This window comes from Ahaetulla prasina, chromosome 2, assembly GCF_028640845.1.
Source record: "Ahaetulla prasina isolate Xishuangbanna chromosome 2, ASM2864084v1, whole genome shotgun sequence".
NCBI classification, from domain to species: domain Eukaryota; kingdom Metazoa; phylum Chordata; class Lepidosauria; order Squamata; family Colubridae; genus Ahaetulla; species Ahaetulla prasina.
This window is the reverse complement of record NC_080540.1, coordinates 40,016,814-40,039,365: the sequence shown is the minus strand read 5'-3', so window position 1 is coordinate 40,039,365 and position 22,552 is coordinate 40,016,814. Positions and strand designations below refer to the sequence as shown.

Here is a 22,552-nt window from a genome sequence, read left to right as displayed (position 1 = left end):
TACTTATGACCGTTGCAGCATTCCGTTGCACAAGCATATGATTCCCACAATCATATTCGGGCACTTGGAAATCAGCATGAATTTGTGACATTTGCAGTGTCCTGGCGTGATCGCTATTGGATACCTTATCAACCAGCTTCTGACAAGTAAAGTCAATGGGGGAAATCAGACTCTCTTAATGACCATGTTAATTTAACAGCCATGGAGGGAGGAGTGGTTAAATCAGGTGCAACTCAATTAACAACCACCTTGTTTAACAACCGAAATTCTGGCCCCAATTGTGATTGTAAGTCGAGGACTACCAGTAGTATATTCCTTCTCAACCAGATCATACAGGAGAAGCGATCCATTGGAAACTCTTTTTACTGTCTTCAGCATAGTTGCTGCTTCTAACTGGAATTGCTACTAGGATCTCCTATCTGAGATGGCATATTTGCTCATCTGAATGCTCCCATCTGCAGTGGTTCCACTTCACAAGGCTTAAAACAGGTGTACTTTTCTCCAGAGCATTCCTATAAAATTACTGAATTGTAATTTTTAAGCAACAGAAGGGGGAAATTATTAAATACATACAAAACAAACATGTTGACTTATTTAATTAAATCGTGAACTATACTTAAAAATTAATGACTGACTGACTGACTGACTCCCTTCCTTTTTGGAATTCATCTTCCTTTGGTATGTCAGCCAGTGGCCAATTATGACCCTTGGTTCCAAAATAGACTACATGTTCCTAACTGAAAACAATTTTAACAAATGCTGCAACTTCAATATTCTTTCTTGTGAAACATATTGTCCCTTTATGAATAGCTGATGTATAGCATCCCATTCAGGTTTGTGGCAAAGTCACTGCTATATCTATAAGGCAAGGAAGAATTGTTTTCTAAGAATTAGATTAACTGCTACCGATTTCCTGTGGGCATTTTCTTATTGCCCTTAAAGGCAGAACCTCCATTTCTCCTGTTAGCCTTTTTCCTGTCATTCAAAACATGAGAATATTTTAGTTTTATTCCTTCTTTTCTCTTTAATAGAAATCTTTGGCTATGCATTATATACAGTATTATAATGAAACCATCACCAAGCAAACAGCGAGGATACAGATCTTCCAATCAGCAGCCATTCAATATATAGTTTGTCCATATCCATCACAGTTTAGCATACGTTCTTTCAGAACACATCGCTTCTCTGATCCTTCCCCAGAATAGCAACAACTGAAAAAGATATAGTAGTTGTTAAGAGACAAAAGAAGACCCTACAAACGTTATGGGGATCCAGATAAGCTACAGTATTATGTAAAGGAACAAGCAGCCAGGAAATAGGCTGCAAACTTATTCATGAAGCATCCATGAAGGCCTTTATCTGCTTATGAATTCAGTGGGTTTCTATCTTATTCCCATTGTTCCCTATTTGTCTAGGCTTATACTGCGTTTATCTGCTTCTTCCCACTCCCGCTAAAGGGCTTCCTCATTACTCTGTACCTGTACCATTACTCTGCTTACTAGTTTGACTATAGGTAGTCCTCGACTTTCAAGCACAATGGAGCCCAAAATTTCTGCTGCTTAGTGAAACATTTCTTAAGTGAGTTTTGTCCTATTTTACGACTTTTCTTGCTACAGTTGTCAAGTGTATCACTGCGGTGGTTAGGTTAGTAACACGGTTGTTAAGTGAATCCCCGTTGACTTTGCTTGTCAGAAGATCACAAAAGATGACCCCAGGATGCTGCAACCATCATATATATGAGTCAGTTGCCAAGTATCTGAATTTTGCTCATGTGAACTTGGGGATGCTGCAAAGGTCGTAAATGTGAAAAGTCACTTTTTTCAGTGCTGTTGTAACTTTGAACGGTCACTAAACTCTGAGCCAAACCAAAACCCGGGATGTTGCATCACAGCCATCTGCTCAGGACATTACATCACAGAACTCAAGAGGTCACAACACTAAAGCTCAGGGTGTTACAACACAACCAACCACCCAGGATGTTACAGCACGAGACTCAGGATGTCACAGTACCAGAGCTCAGGATGTTACCACACGGCCCATTACCCAGGTCGTTACAACATAGAAGACTAATGGGCACACAGCTAGGACCACACCCGTACAGGATGCTACGGAACAGCCGACTAATCTGCAAACACCAACTCCACCAACCAATCAAGATGTAACAACACAGCCCACCAACCCACTTATAGCAATAAAGCCAGCACTCCCCATCTCCCCACCAGTATTTATAGAGAGATGGCAGCTCCAACCACGCTTTGCTCGCACAAGTATGAAGCCGTAAACACCAGCCTGAAGATTTTGAGTGAGACCTCATCGAAATGTCGCCAAGATACTCTCAACCTTACACGGGAAAAGACCAGAATATGCCAAGACATATATATATATATATGTATGTATGTATGTATGTATGTATGTATGTATGTATGTGTATGTATGTATAATACAATACTGTGTGTGTGTGTGTGTGTGTGTGTGTGTGTGTGTGTGTATTTGGGATGCGATGGCTCAGTGACTAAGACGCTGAGCTTGTCAATATAAAGGTTGGCAGTTCAGCGGTTCAGTGGTTGGTTGAACTGCCAACCTTTATATCGACAAGCTCAGCGTCTTAGTCACTGAACCATCCCACAGCAATAACGGGGTGAGCTCCCATTATTTCTCCCAGCTTCTGCCAACTTAGCAGTTGATGACAATCTAGCAAATGAGGCCCATCAAAGATTATTGGCAAACCCAACAGGCCATGAACTAGCCATTCTCTTTATACGCAGTCCTGCACCACAGACAGAGTGTTCGGAACTAATGCAGTCTTAAAAACGTATGAAAAACAAGGAAGCAAAAGCAAACATTTCCCATCTGGGGAAAGGTGGTTTGCGGAAGCCTGACCTTGTTTCCCATTTCTAAGATCATCTTGGCTAAATGAGGTTTCCGAGGCTGGAACTAGAGAGTGCAGAGCCTCAGTAATCAGCCCAAGAAAGGGAAATAACCCATTTGTGTTTGTTTGTTCCTGAGCTACTCCAGGAGAAATCGTTGCTGTTCACTAATGGTATACAATCCAGTGCTGGTGGCTGTTCTAAGTTTCATTCTACACAGTCATTAAATGAGCAACAAATGCACAATCTTGGGGACTATATTACATTCACTGGTATTGAACGTCATACTGTTGAAAGTGTAAATCTCCCCAGTAGAAAAGAGCAACCTATATGCTAATATTCTATACCAAAATAGATTGTATCAAAGGGTTCTTAGACCCCCTTTCTCCCACAGCAATGTTTAAATCAGAGGGTTGGGATTATGTTACTAATCACAATTCTCAAAGCTCTATAGAAGATGTAGTTTAAAGCACTTTAAATGCATTTTATGCATCTCCTCCGCCACAAAGTGGGTTCATCCCTATCATCATTATAATGGAGAACTGACTTTATTTTTCAAAGCATCTCAATCTTTTGAACTGAGAATTCAGAGATTCGGGTCTTTATTTCAAGAATTTACTAAAACCAAAGAGCTCTCCCTGGATACACAGAGTCATGGCTTGGTGCCCCCTTTAAAAACTAAACTGAAACATTTCTTTGATTTAAAAAAGATGCGAGCTTTAAAAGCCTCTGAGATTCTTCTCATGCTCTTAAAATGTCCAAATCAGAGAATAATTTCTAGTTAATGTACTCATTTTCCAATAACGTCTCCCCATTTGGGTCCCTAGGGCCTTGACTTTCAGATTTTGAAGATATTGAACCTCACTTCAAAATAACATGGTAGCAATAGCAATTAGACTTATATGCCGCTTCATAGTGCTTTACAGCCCTCTCTAAGCAGTTTACAGAGTCCGCCTATTGCCACCAACAATCTGGGTCCCCATTTTACTGATCTCGGAAGGATGGAAGGCTCAATCAACCTTGAACCAGTCAGGATTGAACTCGTGGCAGTCGACAGAATTAGCCTGGAATTCAGTATTTCAACCATTGTGTCACCATGACAACAACAACAATAATCATATACTTATATGCTACCTTAATATCTCTTAGGCCCTTGGTTACGACTTAAACTGTTATGTTTTTACCAGTCCCAGACTGCGAATCGAATTGAAGATTAAAGCAATAATACTAATAACAACAACAACAACACCCCAGACTTAACAATTGTCAATAAGAAAGACAAAAATGTCTGGATAGTGGATGTGGTAGTGCCTGGAGACAGCAGAATAGAAGAGAAAGAACTGGAGAAGATAACAAAATGCAAAGATCTACAAATAGAAATAGAACGACTGTGGCAAAGACAAGCAAGGGTAGTACCAATGGTAATAAGCACCTTGGGTGCAATCCCAAAACAACTCAGGCACCACTTGAACACCATAGGCATTGACAAATTCGCCATCAGTCAATGGCAGAAGAAGGCTTTACTTGGAACAGCTTCCATCCTGTAACGATATCTGTAATACTGTCAAACATCCAGATGTGGCTTATCAAATTGATAAAATATATCGTGTGAATTCTTGGATAGCAAGGCAAAAAAAGTTGCCAAGGGATGTTGTTATTTATTTTACAAACAGAACAGTGAGAAATCAGATTTTGCAAGCTTCATATAAGGGGGAGAAGATTCAGATTGCTGGTCAAGATATTTTGATATTAAAGGAAATTCCACCAAAAATGTTAAGGGCTAGGAAGGAATTTGCCTTCCTGGTGAATGAACTTAAAAAACATCAGATTGAATATAGATGGGATATTCCAACTGGTATAATAGTATATTATGCAGGGAAAGTACATCGTTTCAATACGGTTGGAAAAGCAAGAGAATTTTATGTTGAGGTATTAAAAGTTGGAAGTCTTCCCCCATTGGAAGCTAGAAGAAGGGAGGCTGAAGTGAAGGAAAGAGAAGTGAAGCAGGTACAAGAACAGATTGTGATGGAAGAAGATTTATTACAAGTGTTGGAAATACCTACGACGGGTTTAGATTCAAAAGAACAAAGGCTGACAAGAGCTGCTGCTAAACGCAAGGAACAAGAGATGAAGGCACAACAACAACTGGCAACTACTACAACGGAAACAGTGAGGAGCAAGGCCTAAAGTAAAATGTGATTCATGGTGTTCCAAAAGTTTCCTTACGATAATGGCAATTAAACTATTATCTTGGAATGTTAATGGCCTGAATTCACCGTAGAAGAGAAGGAAAGTATTTCATTATTTGAAACAATTTAAAAATGACATTACCTGTTTACAAGAAACACATATTAGATCTTGCTAAATGTTGGAGATGCGATTGTGAAGATGCTACTTATTACCATATATGGTGGACTTGTAAAAAAGTTAAAGCATTTTGGATTAAAGTATGGTGGATCATGCAGAATATTTTGAAAAAGAAGATTAAGTTTACTCCGCAGTTCTTTCTACTAGGAATAATTATGGACTATACAGCTATAGAGACTAAATTGATTTTGAACTTAATAACAGTCGCAAGACTTTTGATTGCTCAGTATTGGAAGAAAGAAGAATTACCTACAATCGAAGAATGGACACTCAAAGTATCAAATCTGGCAGAGATGACAAAAATCTCCGCTTACTTGAAAGACTATACACTAGAAAAATATATTTTAGAATGGAAAATGTGGATTGATTATATTTAAAATAAGTATCAGATAAAAAAAATATCGAATAGCATATGAGTAAATTTAGGAAATATTTTGTATTAGATATATTTTTGAAGGAGAGGGGAATTGAGAGTGTGACTAAGTGTGGTGTGACTAGAGATTATAATTTAGGAATTATTTTGGATTATGATTGTTAGTTTTGATACCCTGCATTTTGTTCTGGGAAGTCGGGTGGGGGTGGGGGTAAGGGGAGGGAATTGGGGGTTTGGTAGAGATGGAGTGATGGTTAATGTACAGGGATTATTGAAGAAATATAATTAATGTAGGGTCGGGTCTGCATAGTTACCATTTTAGAACGGTGAGGAGGAGAAAAGAGAGTAGGAGGTAGGAAAGAGGAGAAGAGGAAGGAAGAGGGATAGTAGAGGGAGAAGGAAGGTGTAGGGTGGAGGGAGGAGCGGATGTAGATAAGAGAAGGAGAGGAAGGTTTGGAAAGTAAAAGAAGGTAGAAGAGGGAAGAGTGTTAAAAAGGGGGGTGGTGACTGGGCAAGCCCGACTAATTGTATATAACTGTACATTGGATGAATTATTTGATATGATTGTAAAAATAAAACTTTTTAAAAAAAATAATAATAATATTTGTGATACATCTTTAAATGTTCAGTTGAGTTTCATGTTTAATGAATAAAAGTATAATAATAATAGTATAAAATAATAATAATTCAACTCAACAAAAGGGCACATTTGATGTACTTCAACAGATGGCAACATTAAATAGTATGGAACCTGATTAGTATTGAATTGTAATCTGTCCAGAATCTTTTGGGAATCAGGCAGTCTCAAAACAGACTAAATAAATAAATACCCTAGTTCTGGAGGAAAAGACCATTAGGGAAAAGCAGAAATGATGGCTAGGCTTGGAAGTAATCAACGATAGTATCCTGGAAGAGAGTAAAGGTAAATTAATTGTATGATGCAAGAACATTGCATCATATCCAGGATCATCTCTATTGGTCTCGAGGTCATCACTATTTTTTTATATCTTACAATCCCTTAATTATTCTCCAGATTTAATTGACATCGGGATCTTCTGTAATTATTCTTGTGCAGATGGTCAGATTAATGTCACATGTACTTTAATCATCACATGGGCACAGAAAGCCAAGCTATTCAGACTTCATAAAATTAGTTGTCCTGCTTTCTCTGCTAGTTTGATTTGGAAAATTCAGTTTGGATCATAAAATTAGAAAATGTTAATTATCTGTTCAAACCTATGATATATTGAATCATAGTAGTTGTCATTATTTATTGCATTATTTTTAGTTTCATTTATATACCAACTTTTTTTCTGGGAGTTTAAAAGAGCCAGTTTGGTCTAGTGGTGGAGGCACCAGGCTAAAAACTGGGAGACAGTGAGTTCCAGTTCCGCCTTAAGCATGAAGGGTGGGGCTGGATGACTTTGAGCCAGTTCCTCTTACTCAGCCCAACCCAACTCAGAGGGTGGTTGTTGTGAGGAAAATAGGAGGAAGAAGTGTTAGATAACCTTGGCCTTTAATTATTTATAAGAATAATAAAGAGGGAATATAAATATATGAACAAATAAACATAAAAGCAGTGGATGCAGAAAGAATATGATCCAAAGTCACCCAGGGGATTTCTGACATGGCAAATGGGATTGAACATGGGTCTTCCCATGTTCAACACTTGGATTATGACACCACATTGGCTTTCTGTTTCAATTGATTACTCTCAGTTTCTGTGTGTGCTTGGAATCATTCTGACAAGAGCTTATATTTTTATTTAAAAGCATATGTTTACAGCCTAGGTGCATTTCTGAAAGATTGACTGTGAGGGTTTTGTTTTTTTCTTCCCCAGGTTGAAGCAATTTTAGTAAATATTTTTGGTGGAATTGTCAACTGTGCCATTATTGCCAACGGTATCACTAAAGCTTGCCGAGAGCTAGAACTGAAAGTGCCTCTAGTGGTCCGACTTGAAGGTAGGTGATAGAATTTGTTGGATATCTTTGTTTCATTTGATCTGTTCTCTGATGGTTGACGGTGGAGTTAGTTTTCTAGAACAGGGGTCACCAACCTTGGCAACTTTAAGCCTGGCGGACTTCAATTCCCAGAACTCTGGGAGTTGAAGTCCGCCAGACTTAAAGTTGCCAAGGTTGGAGACCCCTGTTCTAGAACATAGAATATCAGAGTTGGAAGGGACCTTGGAGGTCTTCTAGTCCAACTCCCTGCTCAAGCAGGGAACCCTATACCATTTCAGTTCATGTGAAACTAGAATGAGATGGTTGCTTCAGGGCAACAAATGCTGGAAGATGTGCAGCAGAGAGGAGCCCACTTGCCATTCTTCTTGGTTGAAAAAGACTCAGATTCAACGTTCTAGGTTGGCTGGACTTCAGCTAATATCCTAAAATTATAGCCCTCAAATATAATGAAAGATGCTGCCTGACACTTGTCTCGAATCTCCATACAGCTACCGTTCTATCAGTCTCTAGAAGTGGTATGGATAGAACACGGAATCAGCTATAGATTTTTCCTTAGCAAAAAACTGTGTTTAATCAACCTTGATAAACATGTCGATGTTTCAGTCACCCACATAGGATTCACTATTGCAGCATTTCAGCCCATTCATACCTTCTCATAGCTTTAAACCTGCTTTCTTCAACCTGATATCTTTCAAGCATATTTAGGATTGAAAATTCTAGAATCTGTGGCCATCTGGAGGCTACAAAGTTACAGTAGGATGCTTTAATCCCATCATGTTCTAGGTTTGGAGGGAGTCAGATCACCTGCAAAGCAACAGGTCTGATCTGTGAATCAAATATTGTGGTTGCTACAACACAGTTCTTATAGAAATGATCTTTATTGTTTTGACAATAAAGAATCTAGGATGCAGCCCTGCCAACAAACTTCATAACCATTTAGCCAAGATAATATTGGTTCTAGTCTTCTAAGTCCACACTATTTCTGTAATCTCTGGTTCCCCATACTATAATTTCTGGTTTTCCATACTTGTCTGTTCATTAAATAAATCTCACATGATTTGAGATAAAAATTAACAATAATTCATAACAATGAGTACTCCAGGATACTGTAAAGTGAAGCTGAAAGGATACAGCATGGAGCAATCTGTTCTCTTTGACGCATTTCTATGACAGAAGGTTCATAATGATTCCTATAAATCTTTTAACAGATTTGTGGCTGGACTTTAAAAAATTCTTTGCTCTCCTGCAGCAGTATATTGCAGATGTCTTGATGAGTAAAGTTTTAATCAGTCAACTCGGTCTTGATTTAGCAGGATTTTCCGGACAAATCTTTGTTCTCAGCTGTGTAATAATTACAAGCTGTTTTACCAGTGGATAAAGAAAGGATTAGTCTCTCGTTCAAAAATAGTAACTTTATACTTACAGGTATTTGCTTGATATGAAAGAAAGAAAAAGAAGGAGTGCTCCCCAACTGAGAAGTACAATTTTTAAAAAAGTACCCAAAGTGATTAGAAGAATCTCGTACTGTGCATTTAATGCATGAAGTAATTGTTCCTGCTGGGAAGTGCACCTCATCTGTTTCAAGAGATTTTTTTTTATAACAAATTGTTGAAAGGGCTGGATTAAAATTAGGTAATTACTGCCTGTACAACCTATAGGAAGATTCTCCTAGACCAGGGTCTCCAACCTTGGCAACTTTAAGACTTGTGGACTTCAACTCCCAGAGTTCCTAGACCAGGGTCTCAACCTTGACAACTTTAAGACTTGTGGACTTCAACTCCCAGAGTTCCTCGGAACTCTGGGAGTTGAATCCTAATCTTAAAGTTGCCAAGGTTGGAGACCCCTGTCCTAGACTACAAAGATACACAAGGAGATTGATGTATCTGTTGTATCTCTGGCTACCTCAAGAGCTACACAACAGGAATTTAGATCCATAATATATTTAAGCATGCATTGGTGACCTTCTTTTGAGTGGACCAGGTAGCTTTCTGAGAATTCAGCCAATACAAGCAACCAAAAGTAAAGATACCTTGAATTAAGCCCATAATTGGTAGTCCTTGAATTAAGCCCATAATTGAATCTACAATTATGGTCATAACTCATGCTGATTGACAAGTGGGTCATTGTGTGACTGCCCCTGATTTTACAGTCCTTTATTTTTGCAGCGGTCATTAAGTAAATGCCACCGTTGTTTAAGTGTAACTGTTGTTCGCTATAGGTGTTTTGTTGCCAGAAACCATAAGTAAACGCCCGTTTCCAGTGAAAATGTTGTAAATCACAGAATTGCCGGACATTGCAAGCCATAAATGCAGGCCAAAATACGATCACATGACCACAGGGAAGCAAGGCCTGCAAGTACCTTTTGGGTTCATTGTAGCTTAGAATGGCCACTTAGTAGCTGGATCGTAAGTTGAGGACTTCTGTAATAATAGCAAAAGGAACCCATGACCAAGATTTTTTTATCTTTTTGGAAAGCTAGTTTGGCCTGGCCCCTCAATAGAGACACTCTAGGGTGGGAGGTAGTTGATGCATTAACAGGAAAGAAATTAACCTTCTTTGCTCTGCTTTGCTTGAGTCCATGTGGGGTTTTTTTAGCCTCTGTCATTTTAATTGTTCTTATCATTGTTTTTACATTTCTATTTTTTATTACATTGTAAGTCACCTAGCTTCGGACAGTGAGATGGTGGCATATAAATTTTGTTGTTGTTAGTTGTGAACTCATGCCCGACCCATCATGACCCCATGGACAGCATTCCTCCAGGCCTTCCTATCCGCTACCACCTTCTGGAATCCATTTAAGATCACACCCACTGCTTCAGTGACTCCATCTAGCCACCTCGTTCTCTGTTGTCCCATTCTTCTTTTGTCCTCAATCTTTCCCAGCATTAGGCTCTTCTCCAGTGAGTCCTTCTTTCTCATTAGGTGGCCAAAGTATTTCAGTTTCATCTTCAGGACCTGGCCTTCTAAAGGGCAGTGAGGGTTGATCTCCTCTAGGACTGACCGGTTTGATCGCCTTGCAATCCAAGGGACTCGCAGGAGTCTTCTCCAGCACCGTAATTCAAAGACCTCAATTCTTTGATGCTCAGCCTTCCTTATGGTCCAACTTTCACAGCCATACATTGCAACTGGCATATAAATTTAATAAACAATAAAAAATAGTTTGGAAAGTAATAGACTATAATATGCTGAGGGGGTAGAGCTTTAAATAATAAAGATAATATAGATGTGGATCAGGACCAGGACCAGGAAACAAATATAGGTAGTCCTTGATTTACAACCACAATTGAGGCCAAAATTTAAGTTGCTGAGTGAGACATTTGTTAAGTGAGTTATGGCTTTTCTTGACATAGTTCTTAAGTGAATCACTGCAGTTCTTAAGGTAGTAACTAGGTTGTTAAGTGAATCTGGCTTCCTCTTTGACTCTTCTTGTCAGAAGTTTGCAAAAAGGGGATCACATGACCCCAGGACACTGCAACCGTCATAAATATGAGTCATTTGCATAGCACTTTCATTTTGATCACATGACCATGGAGATGCTGCAACGGTCATAAGTGTGAAAAACGGTCATAAGTCACTTTTTTCAATGACAGTATAAGTTTGAACGGTCACTAAAAAAACTGTTATAAGTCAAAAACTACCTGTACTTGACTGAAAAAACAAAAAAGTCAAAGAGCAGTGCATCGTATTAGGGTTTCTATACATAGAGGCAAGCACACTACAAGTTTTCTCTTTCTTTAGGTATTTTGATTAATGGATAAAGGAGACTCTGAAGAGACCACGGCAATAGAATAGAATAGAATAGAATAGAATAGAATAGAATAGAATAGAATAGAATAACGGAGTTGGAAGGGACCTTGTAGGTCATCTAGTCCAACCCTCTGCTAGTCCATCTCCATTTAGAATGAATGAGCTGGAAGAGACCTTGGAGGTCTTCTAGTCCAGTCCCCAGCTCAAGCAAGAGAACCTATACTATTACAGTTAAGTGACTGTCTAGACCAGGGGTAGTCAACCTTTTTATACCTACTGCCCACTCTGTTAGTAGTAAAATTTTCTAATTGCCTACTGGTTCCACAGTAATGCACCGTGTATCGTTGTCTGCATATGCCTCTCACGCATCGTGGATTGGGTTTGGGGGGGGGGCACTGGCTACCAGCTCTGCTTGTCTGTTACAGCTGGATGGTGTGGCGGGAGATGCACAAGCTATTCTGGGATGAGGCTCTTTTGTTTGCAGTCACACTATAGTGCCATTTAGTTTCACTTACGAACGTGAACTAAACTTATGTGCGGACGATACAAATAGTATATTTTCAGAAATTTAAATTGTCATGGGGAATTTTATGAAAACCTAATGAAAATGTTTTTAAATAATGCTATGAAATTTTTTTTAAAAGTCAATTAAATTTAAAAAAAGGAAAGTGCTTCAGTATCGGACAAAACCCCTACTGCCCACCATGAAAGCTGGAATGCCCACTAGTGGGCGGTAGGGACCAGGTTGACTACCACTGGTCTAGACTCTTCTTAAAAACCTCCAGTGATGGAGCGCCCATGATTTCTGAAGGCAAACGGGCCTCCGTGGCTCAGACTGCTAATGCAGTCTGTTATTAACAGCAGCTGCCTGCAATTAATGCAGGTTCTAGTCCCACCAGACCCAAGGTTGACTCAACCTTCCATCCTTTATAAGGTAGGTAAAATGAGGACCCAGATTGTTGGGGGCAATAAGCTGACTTTGTATATAAATATACAAATAGAATGAAGACTATTGCTAACATAGTGTAAGCCGCCCTGAGTCTTCGGAGAAGGGCGGGATATAAATGCAAATATTTTTTTTTTTTTTAAAAACTATTCCACTGGTTAATTGTCCTCACTATTAGGAAGTTTCGTCAGGTTGCTTCTCTCCTTGAATAGTTTCCATCCATTGTTTCTTGTCCTGCCTTCCAATGCTTTGGAGAATAATTTGACCCCTTCTTTGTGGCAGCCCCTTAAGTACTGGAATATTATCACAACGCCCTTAATTCTTCTTTTCTTTAGACTAGCCAAATCCGGCAGCTGTTCTTCGTATGGTTTAGTCTCCAGGCATTTGATCATCTTAGTTGTTCTTCTCTGAACTTTTTCCAAGGTCTCAACATCTTTTTTGTAGTATGGTGACCAAATTGGTTTTAGCATTCCAGGTGTGGTCTTCCTAGGGTTTTATAAAGCAGCACTAATATTTCACAAGACCTTGATTCTATTTACATCGCATCTCTCATGTATTGGTTTAACATATACATTTGATATTGATTTATGAGTTGTGTCTAGTCGTTCCTGCAAATAATGCCACAAAATAATTAAAACAAGAAAATATGTCCAGCCAAACTACAATACGACTGAATCCAGAACATCAACCCAGCCACATACAAATGTGTTTTCTTTTATTTTTAAACTTCTGTTGCAAATATTACATGCACTCCTGGTTTCTAACAATAATAAGGAAACCAAATTCTGAGCATATTTTTTTTTCCAGTTTTGCAATGACCTGAATTGGTTTGGAATCCAGCTGTGGCAGAGTTAGTAAAATGGTTTGTCTGATTACCCCATGTATTATAGTTCACATTTAAGGGAAATCTTGATTATAGAGAGAAACCATACAAATTTCTCTTCCATGTTATTTCCTCTGTTTAACAGCTTCATTCAGTGCAAGCACAGCACGGATTGTTTTGATTGCTTGGGACTGGAACTCTGTTTACAGGTCTCTAACACCATCCAGTGGCAGTAGGTTAATTTTGGTTTACTTCAGTGAAAGAAAAATTCTGTGTTTTTTAAACCACAGTCAGGAAGAAAAAAACATACCCTTAACTCCTTTTTTTTTTTTTTAGATTTTTGCTGTTCAATATGCTGCAACCTTTTTAAAAAGATTTCTGGCACTTCAAATATCAAAGGAAGCTCAGTTTATTAAAATCACAGCTTTTGATCACAGATTCCAAACAATGACCCTTCGCAAAACATAAAAAAAAAAAATACTGAATCATTTTTATGGCTTTAACATTATGTTTTAACCAATGCAAATGTATACAATATCTTTTGTTTCCTTTTATTTCAGAAATGGTATTTAATTTTTATTTATTTGTAAAGATGAGCACCATTGATATTATTAAACTAAACATTCTTGTTCATGATGCTCAGCGCACCATGATATCCATCTGTTTTCTTTCTCTCTCTCTTGTGTAGACTTTTTTAATTCTATGCAATGAATTTTATTCACCTCTATGCCTTTGATCAACATTTTTGCAGAAATCACTGATAACTATTATGAAAGTATTTCCTATAATAAGAAAAATAGTAATAAAAATTGATTGGCTAAAACATACAGTAGCTATTTTGCGGAAACTTGTCTTCTTGGTCTTTTCATCAGTTTTGAACCGCACTGTAGAAATCTGAAACCAACTATATGTAGCTTGGATCCTAATTCTAATAGTTTGCTGCAGCAGAGCCCCTTGTAACATCTATATAAATATTGTACCTGCCTATGAATATGTTCTTCAAACATTTTTTAAAACTCAGAACACTAATAACGGTTTCCTTCCTTCCTTCCTTCCTTCTTTCCTTCCTTCCTACCTACCTATCTACCTACTTACCGTTGCCAAAGCAACAAATAATTTTGTGGATTATAGCTGATTTTCTTGTCATTTCCAGTGTTTCTCATGGATATTATATTGTCAGCTGCCCAGAGTTGCTTTGGGTAGTGATGTGGGTGGCATATAAATTTAATTTAATTGAATAATTAAACATTGATAAGGGCAATATCAAAAACAGGAAAAAGAGAACATGGAGTCTTTCTTTTGACATTTAAAGAAAGCTTGACACTTCCACCAACCTAAAACAATCTTGGTGCCCGTTGGAGATTTTAACCAGCTCAGCATGTTGTCTTTTTAATAAATTACCTGGGAAAAAAACCCGATTATATTTTATCATCACATTCTTTGAAAATGACCTAGGATATTGATGAGAGCACACAATCATTTTTAGAATGACTAACGTTCTTGTAGCCACATTTAATATTATCTCCAATTAAAAAAGCTGAAGCAGCCCAAATTATTAAACGTTGAGATAAGGTTCATTATTTTCTAGTAGCAAAGGAAAAGGGAATTAGGTCAAAATTATGTTTGCCTTTGAGAAGTTGCCTTGAGCCTCTAGTATGTGTATAAATATAGAACAATAATGATTAGCACTAAGCAGCACTGGAGTTTGTTAGTTTGTTGTTCGTCTTGGGAACTACTGTCAATACAAATAGTCCATTTTTCCAACTAGGTAATTGACCATTTTCCATTCTTTGCCTGTGTATTTTGAAGAGGGTGGGAGAAAGAGAGAGATGGAGATGGACAGTATAGATTAGGAGTCTCCAACCTTGGTCCCTTTAAGACTTGTGGACTTCAACTCCCAGAGTTTTGCTGGCTGAGGAATTCTGGGAGTTGAAGTCCACAAGTCTTAAAGGAACCAAGGTTGGAGACCCCTGATATAGATCACTCCCTAGAATGCCAGTTCATCATATCAGAGTTAATACCTTAAAAAATAATATTGGAAATAACATAATAAACATGGATACAGATTCATCACCCTCAATTCTTATACCAATGAAATAAGGATCCCTTTTTACCCGGACGCTGTTTCTTGGCTATAAGTCCCACACGAATGGCTTTGTCAATGTTCTCTCACCTTTTTTATGAGCTGATGTGATGTGTCAGAGTTGCAAAAGTCTTTATTGCCACATAAAGTGGCACAAATAAAATGGTATGGTTTGGGGAAAAAAGCAGAACTTTTTTCCCAACTTATCCTGGGGTAGACGTAGGAGCAATGATACTACAAAGTGCACTTCAGTGATATAGTTGCTTATAGTTTCTTATTTTGTACATGCTGCTGAACCCAGTAGTTTTTTATATATATATATACTCACATGTTTACAATTGAGACAGATTGCACATGCTGCTGAGATTGTGAAATTGTGAATTTTGATGTTAAAAATCAATGTTCTATGCAATACAAAGAAAAGATCTTGCAAGACGACTTCTTATCACATAATGAACACACCTTGATATCTTTCTGGATAGCAATAATATGTTCTTAATGGTTATCTACAAACATCAGGTTACCACTCTAAGAAAGGTAGTTTTATCTCCTCACCATTCTCCTTCCCCTGAAAACATCTCATTTCTCATCTATTTTCCTAGGGAAAAGGAAGTGAATTCAAGTGACGTCTCTCTTAGCATACTCAAAGGCTTTTCTCCTTATGGTTCTTCAGGTTTAAAAAGTATCTTTTGAAGTAGTTTTATTTGAGTGAGTTTCAGAATTCTGAGGAGCTGTGTATTATATCAATATGTATGAAGCTTCGTTGTAATGGTGTTTTCTCCTATTTTTTTTTAATTTGCATTTATATCCCGCCCTTCTCCGAAGACTCAGGGCGGCTTACATTGTGTAAGGCAATAGTCTCATCCTATTTGTATATTTATATACAAAGTCAACTTATTGCCCCCAACAATCTGGGTCCTCATTTTACCTACCTTATAAAGGATGGAAGGCTGAGTCAACCTTGGGCCTGGTGGGAGTTGAACCTGCAGTAATTGCAAGCAGCTGCTGTTAATAACAGACTGCATTAGTCTGTTGAGCCACCAGAGGCCCTATTAAACAAGGAAGCTAATAACTGAGATATTTACATTCATAGAGAAGAGCAGTATGTGTCTGCAGAGACGTAAGATGGACAGATGGAAAAACAGATAGAAAGACAGACTTAAAATTCAGTCGATGACAAATATTGACTGATACCTTAAAGTAAAGCATTTCTTATGATCTCAACCTTTTGCATAACAGTTCAGAGATAAATATATATATATATAGTAAAATGAAGATCATAACTATTGAGCATCTACAGTGGAGATATGTTGCTCATCAAAACTCGAGTGCGAAAAGAAACCAGCAAGGATTGAAATTTAAATCTTTAAGGCCTAGGAGCAATCATTTTGAAATGATATCCGAAGTTAAAGTCAATGTAATATTCTGCTTGAGAGACTGAGCTGTGAATCAGGAAGATTGTCGTTCCAGTCTTGCCAGTGCTGCAGAATTACAAGTTAGCTTCCTCTTTATTTTTCCCAAATTGTGTGCACAAACACACATGCACGCACATACCCATACACACACACACACACACACTCTCTGACACACACTGACACACTCCTTTCCAGGGATATGAAGATAACAGTGACCTGCTTTTAAAATTGCTGCAGAAATACTGACCAAACAGACTATTCACAAAACACTATGTAAGGTAAGAAGGTAAGGTAATACTTAGCTTTATTAATCATTCTTCATGGACGTCAGCTGAGACGTTATGAAGCCTTTTAATTAGCATTACAATTCCTCTAACACCTTTGCTGCTTGTTGTAATTCCAAGGTGCCTGCCATTTTGATTTATAAGTAGAAATACTTACACCTGTCAGGCAGGACAGAAGGTCTGGCTGATTTTTGTTGAACATTTCAGCGCTTCAGGAGGGCAGAATGTGGCTATTGGCTTTTTTTCACCCGTCAAAATCACAATACATGTGTGAATATTTCACTCAGGGGCTGAGATTTCTACCCCCGGGAGCAGTTTTTAATAGTATTGTAGGTCTTCCTTATTGGCATTCATTGTTCATGGTTAAACCTGCCAGAGCATAGTGAGAGGAGATGATCTTGAATGTTGACAGCCATTGGTTATGCACATTATACTTTCTGCTACCTAGGGAAAGATGCCATTAGTGTCACGAAGTGCCCAATCAGCATCAAAACAGAGGAGAGAGAGAGAGAGACTTCTGGGGAGGAACTAAATCTGCGTGAGCATTTCTGTCAGAACATTTCAACTGGGCCTGTCTTTTTTTCAGTATTAATGAACAAAGAGCTGCAGGATGCGAGCAGAGATCAGTCTTTTTTTTTTAATTAATCTCCTCTGATTTGGTCATGCATGTGCCTTGTATAGGAGCCTGACATGGTGTAGCACCCACATCTCTGAAACGTCTTTCTTAATTTATGACTTCTTCCTTTCTCCCATTCTTTCTTTCTTTGCAGGCTACAAGTCTTAACACTGACTGGACTTGATATCTGTGTCCACTTCTAGATTTCTAACGGCACAGGCCTATGCATATTTATTCAGAATAAAATCCGTCTTTGTGTAAAGGCAAAAAAAAAAAAGGCTTGCGGTCAGGTAAACATGCATAAGGCTGTAACGTAAAAACTTCTAAAAGCTCGTATCTTTTCCCTCTCCTAAGTGAAATACATTGCCCTGCAACCAAATTTACAGTATGAATAATCTCTTGCTGAACTTTTTCTTGGCCAATTCAGAAGATACGTTGAGTGAACTTCTTGCACAGGGTTGAAGCCAGTGGTGAAATCCAATTTTTTTTACTACCAGTTCTATGGGTGTGGCGTGGCTTGGTGGGTGTGGCAGGGAAAGGATACCACAAAATCTACATTCCCACACCACTCCAGGGGAAGGATACTGCAAAATGGGCCTTTGTGGCTCAGACTGCTAATGCAGTCTGTTATTAACAGCAGCTGCCTGCAATTACTGCAGGTTCTAGTCCCACCAGGCCCAAGGTTGACTCAGCCTTCCATCCTTTATAAGGTAGGTAAAATGAGGACCCAGATTGTTGGGGGCAATAAGTTGACTTTGTATATATATATACAAATAGAATGAAGACTATTGCTAACATAGTGTAAGCTGCCCTGAGTCTTCGGAGAAGGGCGGGATATAAATGCAAATTTTAAAAAAATCCCCATTCCCTCCCCACTCTTCAGGGAAGGATATTGCAAAATCTCCATTCCCACCCTACTCTGGGGCCAGCCAGAGGTGGTATTTGCCAGTTCTCCGAACTGCTCAAAACTTCCACTACCAGTTCTCCAGAACCTGTCAGAACCTGCTGGATTTCACCCCTGGTTGAAGCGAATACTGGACATGTCAGAGAATGATGGAGTAAAAGAAATTGCCTTGTAGTGAATCACAGTGTTGGCTTGTCTGGTTTTATTCTGTGAAAGGTCCTTCTCAGAATCAGTCCTGGCAGTAGAGAGATTAAGATAACTGCTTCTGACAACAAGCGTTGGAAGTAACTGCAGCAGCTCCTTTCTATTCTTCTCAGTTGAGGATTGAACAGTTTCTCCAGCTCAGCCTGTTCTTCGGCTTTTGAAATAGCTGCAGCCTGTCAGATTTGGAGAAGGACAAAATCCCATCACCAGTGTTGGCAATTAAATGTTTACTCCCGCATGTGGAATGGTGACAAAGGAGTATCATCTTGTTGGTTCATTTCCTGGCAACAAAGGTTTCTGAGGGCAGCCGTGACTTATTCAGAGATACAGGACCTTCTCACTGTTCTGTGATGGAGAAACCACCCATCTCTAGTAGTAGACCTAGCAGAGATCTTTGCCTTTGAGAACAGATAATTCGATAGGTCTAAGACTTCTGTTCATATTCATGTTGTAAGAACTCTGCAGAGCCTGTATGTTTTTTATGCAATGTATATTTTGATTTAGTTTTCTGGTGTTAGCTTTCTTCGTTATTCTGATAAATGGACACAGAAATAAATCATGGTAGGCTATTTATAATCTCGACCAGAGTAATTTGTATTATAGGGGAGGGAAAAAACTTGATCTATATCTTACGTCTTTGCTAATATTCCTTGTCTGATCCTGTGCTGTGTAATTTATTCTGTTGAAACATTTCATGAAGAACTATTTATCTATTAATATACAGTTGAAGTAAGTTAAATGACTCAGTATTAAGTTAGCCAAATGGTTGTCATTGTCTTCTTCTGTCTTCTGGATCCATAGGAGATCAATACTATATTTTTCAGTGGTTATCCTGCACCTAGCGGATTCTAGATGCAGTGTAAAATTTAAACACAGGAGGAGGCATTGCAAAGAAAAAGCTGGACGTGTTCTTTAATGGTTTAGAGCAGGGATGTCCAAATTGGCCCCTTGAAGAATGGTGGACTTCAACTCCCAGAATTCCCCAGCCAGCAACTTGCTCATATTTATAGCTCATGCTGGCTGGGGATTTCTGGGAGTTGAAGTCCACCACTCTTCAAGGAGTCAAGTTTGGACACCCCTGGTGTAGAGTCAAAATCCAACAGACCTACACATTTCGTACAACTAGAAATGGTTTCAGTATTGTTATGTCTTTTTTATGGGGCCTCCTTATGGTGCTTGATCTTTACTGTACTGTACCTTCACGTTCCTCTTACAACTTTCAAAAACCAGAAATGAGGAGTCCTTGGTGCTCCCTGAGTTTGGTTGTTTTCTTGCAGACATTTCATTAGCCAAATTAGGTAACATCAGCAGCAGCACCTGAGTTTAGGTAATGAAACGTCTACAAGAAAACAATTTCACTAAGAGAGCACCAAGGACCCCTCCTTTTGGCCCTGAGCTACAAATATTCTCCTTTATTAAAAACTAGAAAGAAATAGGAGTTAACTTTTTTTCCCCTCCTCTTTCCCCTCAGGAACAAATGTTCACGAAGCCCAGCGCATTCTGAACGAAAGTGGACTTCCCATTACTTCTGCAAGTGACCTTGAAGATGCTGCTAAGAAAGCAGTGGCTTCCGTGACAAAGAAATAAAGAGAAATGACACCAGAGATGACATTCCAGAGATGACATTGAAGACATGATTTTAACCAGCCACGAGCACCGAGATTTGGCTTAAGTGTCCTGTTAATCACAAACTTCAAAATATTCAGTGGGTGAAAAGCAAACTTGGAATTTCATTTATTACACAGAAGCCTTTATTTTTCAATATTGGGACTGAATGTTCTACAAGCAAATATGAGTAACTACTGTCAGTTGCCATTTAGAGTTTCTCCTTTTAGGTGTTAATTGCTTGTGAATCCCAATTTTTCTAAGATGCTTTGATGCATCTTTAATGTGAAAAAAGGATATTTGATCGTGGTTGGCCCTTTGTTGGGGATTGTTCTCAAGCTCTAAGGAACTACTAGGCCGATATCAAAGTTTAGAAAGGAGGTGCCTTTTCCATATCATGTGGAGAACTTCCAAAATTAGGGGTATGATGTGGCTTGGGAACCTGATGTTTGAAATACAAACAATCATAAAGTCTAATTCAGGCATGCCAGAAGCCTCCAGTGTGCCTCCAGTAGCTCTCTGAATTCCAAATAATATTTAATAACATTTTCCAATTAGGGCTAGAGCATCTTTATATTACATAATTGGAAATAAATGAATGTAATTAGATTTCTACCACCATCATGTCAAACTTATTATAAAATGCAATGATTGATATCCAATGCGTACCTCACATTAGAAGAACATTCAAAATCATAGTTCTGTTTTTTATTGTCCTATAAATTCACATGTGAATGCTTTAAGTGCTGAAGGAGAATTACACACCCTAATGTCACATTTGGCAATATCCGTGAACATATGCATCCAATTAATATTCACTGTCTTTAGAAATCAATATGTATAGTAGCTTAAAATAGCCTTATCATGAAGAAATCTAGCGGGGTGATTCCTTAAGGCAGGTGTCTCCAACCTTGGCAACGTTAAGCCTGGAGGACTTCAACTCCCAGAATTCCCCAGCCAGCAAAGCTGGTTGGGACATTCTGGGAGTTGAAGTCCTCCAGGCTTAAAGTTGCCAAGGTTGGAGACCCCTGCCTTAAGGCATTTGTACTGTTATTCTAATGTTATTAATCAGAATTGATAATAGTCAAAACTATAAGGGAACCTGCTGTCATCAGAAAGAATATGAAAAATAAATTGAGGAGTGATCCCACCTAAGCACTTTTATATTCTGTGAATTTAAGTGCAAATGTTCACCAACTGCAACATCTTCATACTGAAGTTAAGTGGATTTCCAAGTGCTTTAACTTTTGCTTGATTGTGCCTTTGATGTTTGGGAAATATGTATTCACAAAGTGCAAAGGCTATCAAATTAATTCACTAATCACATTAAAGTGTTTAATTAACAATGGAGTTTTGAAATTCAAGATACTTGTTGAAATCAGAAGTAGGATTATAAACAATGTTATTCAACTCACAAGCCAAGAATTTATGTGATTTTTAATAATAAAGAATATGAATATTTTTTGGTTTACTACAATTAAACAGTATTAATAAATTTCCTGAATTACACATTTGAATTGTGCTGATCAATGCTGCCATTATTTTTACGTGGTCACTAATGGCTATCAATGAAAGCCATTTTTGAGAATTGTTTTAGAAGTCCCATGAACATAGTCATTCCATTAACTGTTAAGTAAATAAAAATATTCTTGTCATACACAATATTCTTCCTATCATAAAAATCCTATAAAAGCAGGCACGGACAATTTATAAGGCACAGGGTTATGTAAAAGTTTGTGAACTCTTTTTGAATTTTCAATATTTCTGCATAAATATGATCTAAAACATGAGTTGTTCTCCACACAAATCTTAAAACTAGATTAAGAGAAGCCAGTTAAACAAATGAAAAAAGAAAACATTATACTTTTTACCTATTTAAATTTATTCTTTGCTGTATCTTCTGTTGACAACTTTCTTTTATCACTGTGTTCCTCACTTCCTGTGCCACCCAGGAAATATGGCATAGAGAAAAACCTGAAAGTGTGTGCTCTTTCTATGATAATATAATAATTTAGTTACTGTGCATATTGATTTGGGATATAAAGCCATTGATTTGGGATGTAAAGGAGTAAAAACGGGTGCAATCAAGTATCAGATTCTATTTTGCAAATGATTAACTTTTTTATATAAGTGCATAGATGTATATTTACATACATATACATATACAAATACACACACACACACACACACACACAGAGTTCCCATCTCATTTATTATCACAATATATCTTGTGAGGAGGTGATGGATGGCAATTTTAATTTTATCTTGGAGAATGGACGTGACTGGATCTGGTTTCTCCCACTGGCTTTGCTTGTCAGAAGATCTCAGAAGGTGATCACATGATGCTGGAACATTGC

At 38.1% G+C, this 22,552-nt stretch overlaps 1 protein-coding gene across 1 annotated transcript in view; it reads left to right on the top strand.

Annotated features, from left to right (window-relative positions):
* SUCLG2 (succinate-CoA ligase GDP-forming subunit beta) overlaps window positions 1–21,689 on the top strand; it is a 303,143-nt gene extending 281,454 nt beyond the window's left edge. Inside the window, exons 10-11 of the mRNA XM_058168585.1 lie at window positions 7,448–7,568; window positions 20,062–21,689. Coding sequence (XP_058024568.1) covers window positions 7,448–7,568; window positions 20,062–20,177 — 237 coding nt within the window. The 3' untranslated portion in view covers window positions 20,178–21,689. The remainder of the gene's footprint in view (window positions 1–7,447; window positions 7,569–20,061) is intronic.
* Window positions 21,690–22,552: the final 863 nt, after the last annotated feature.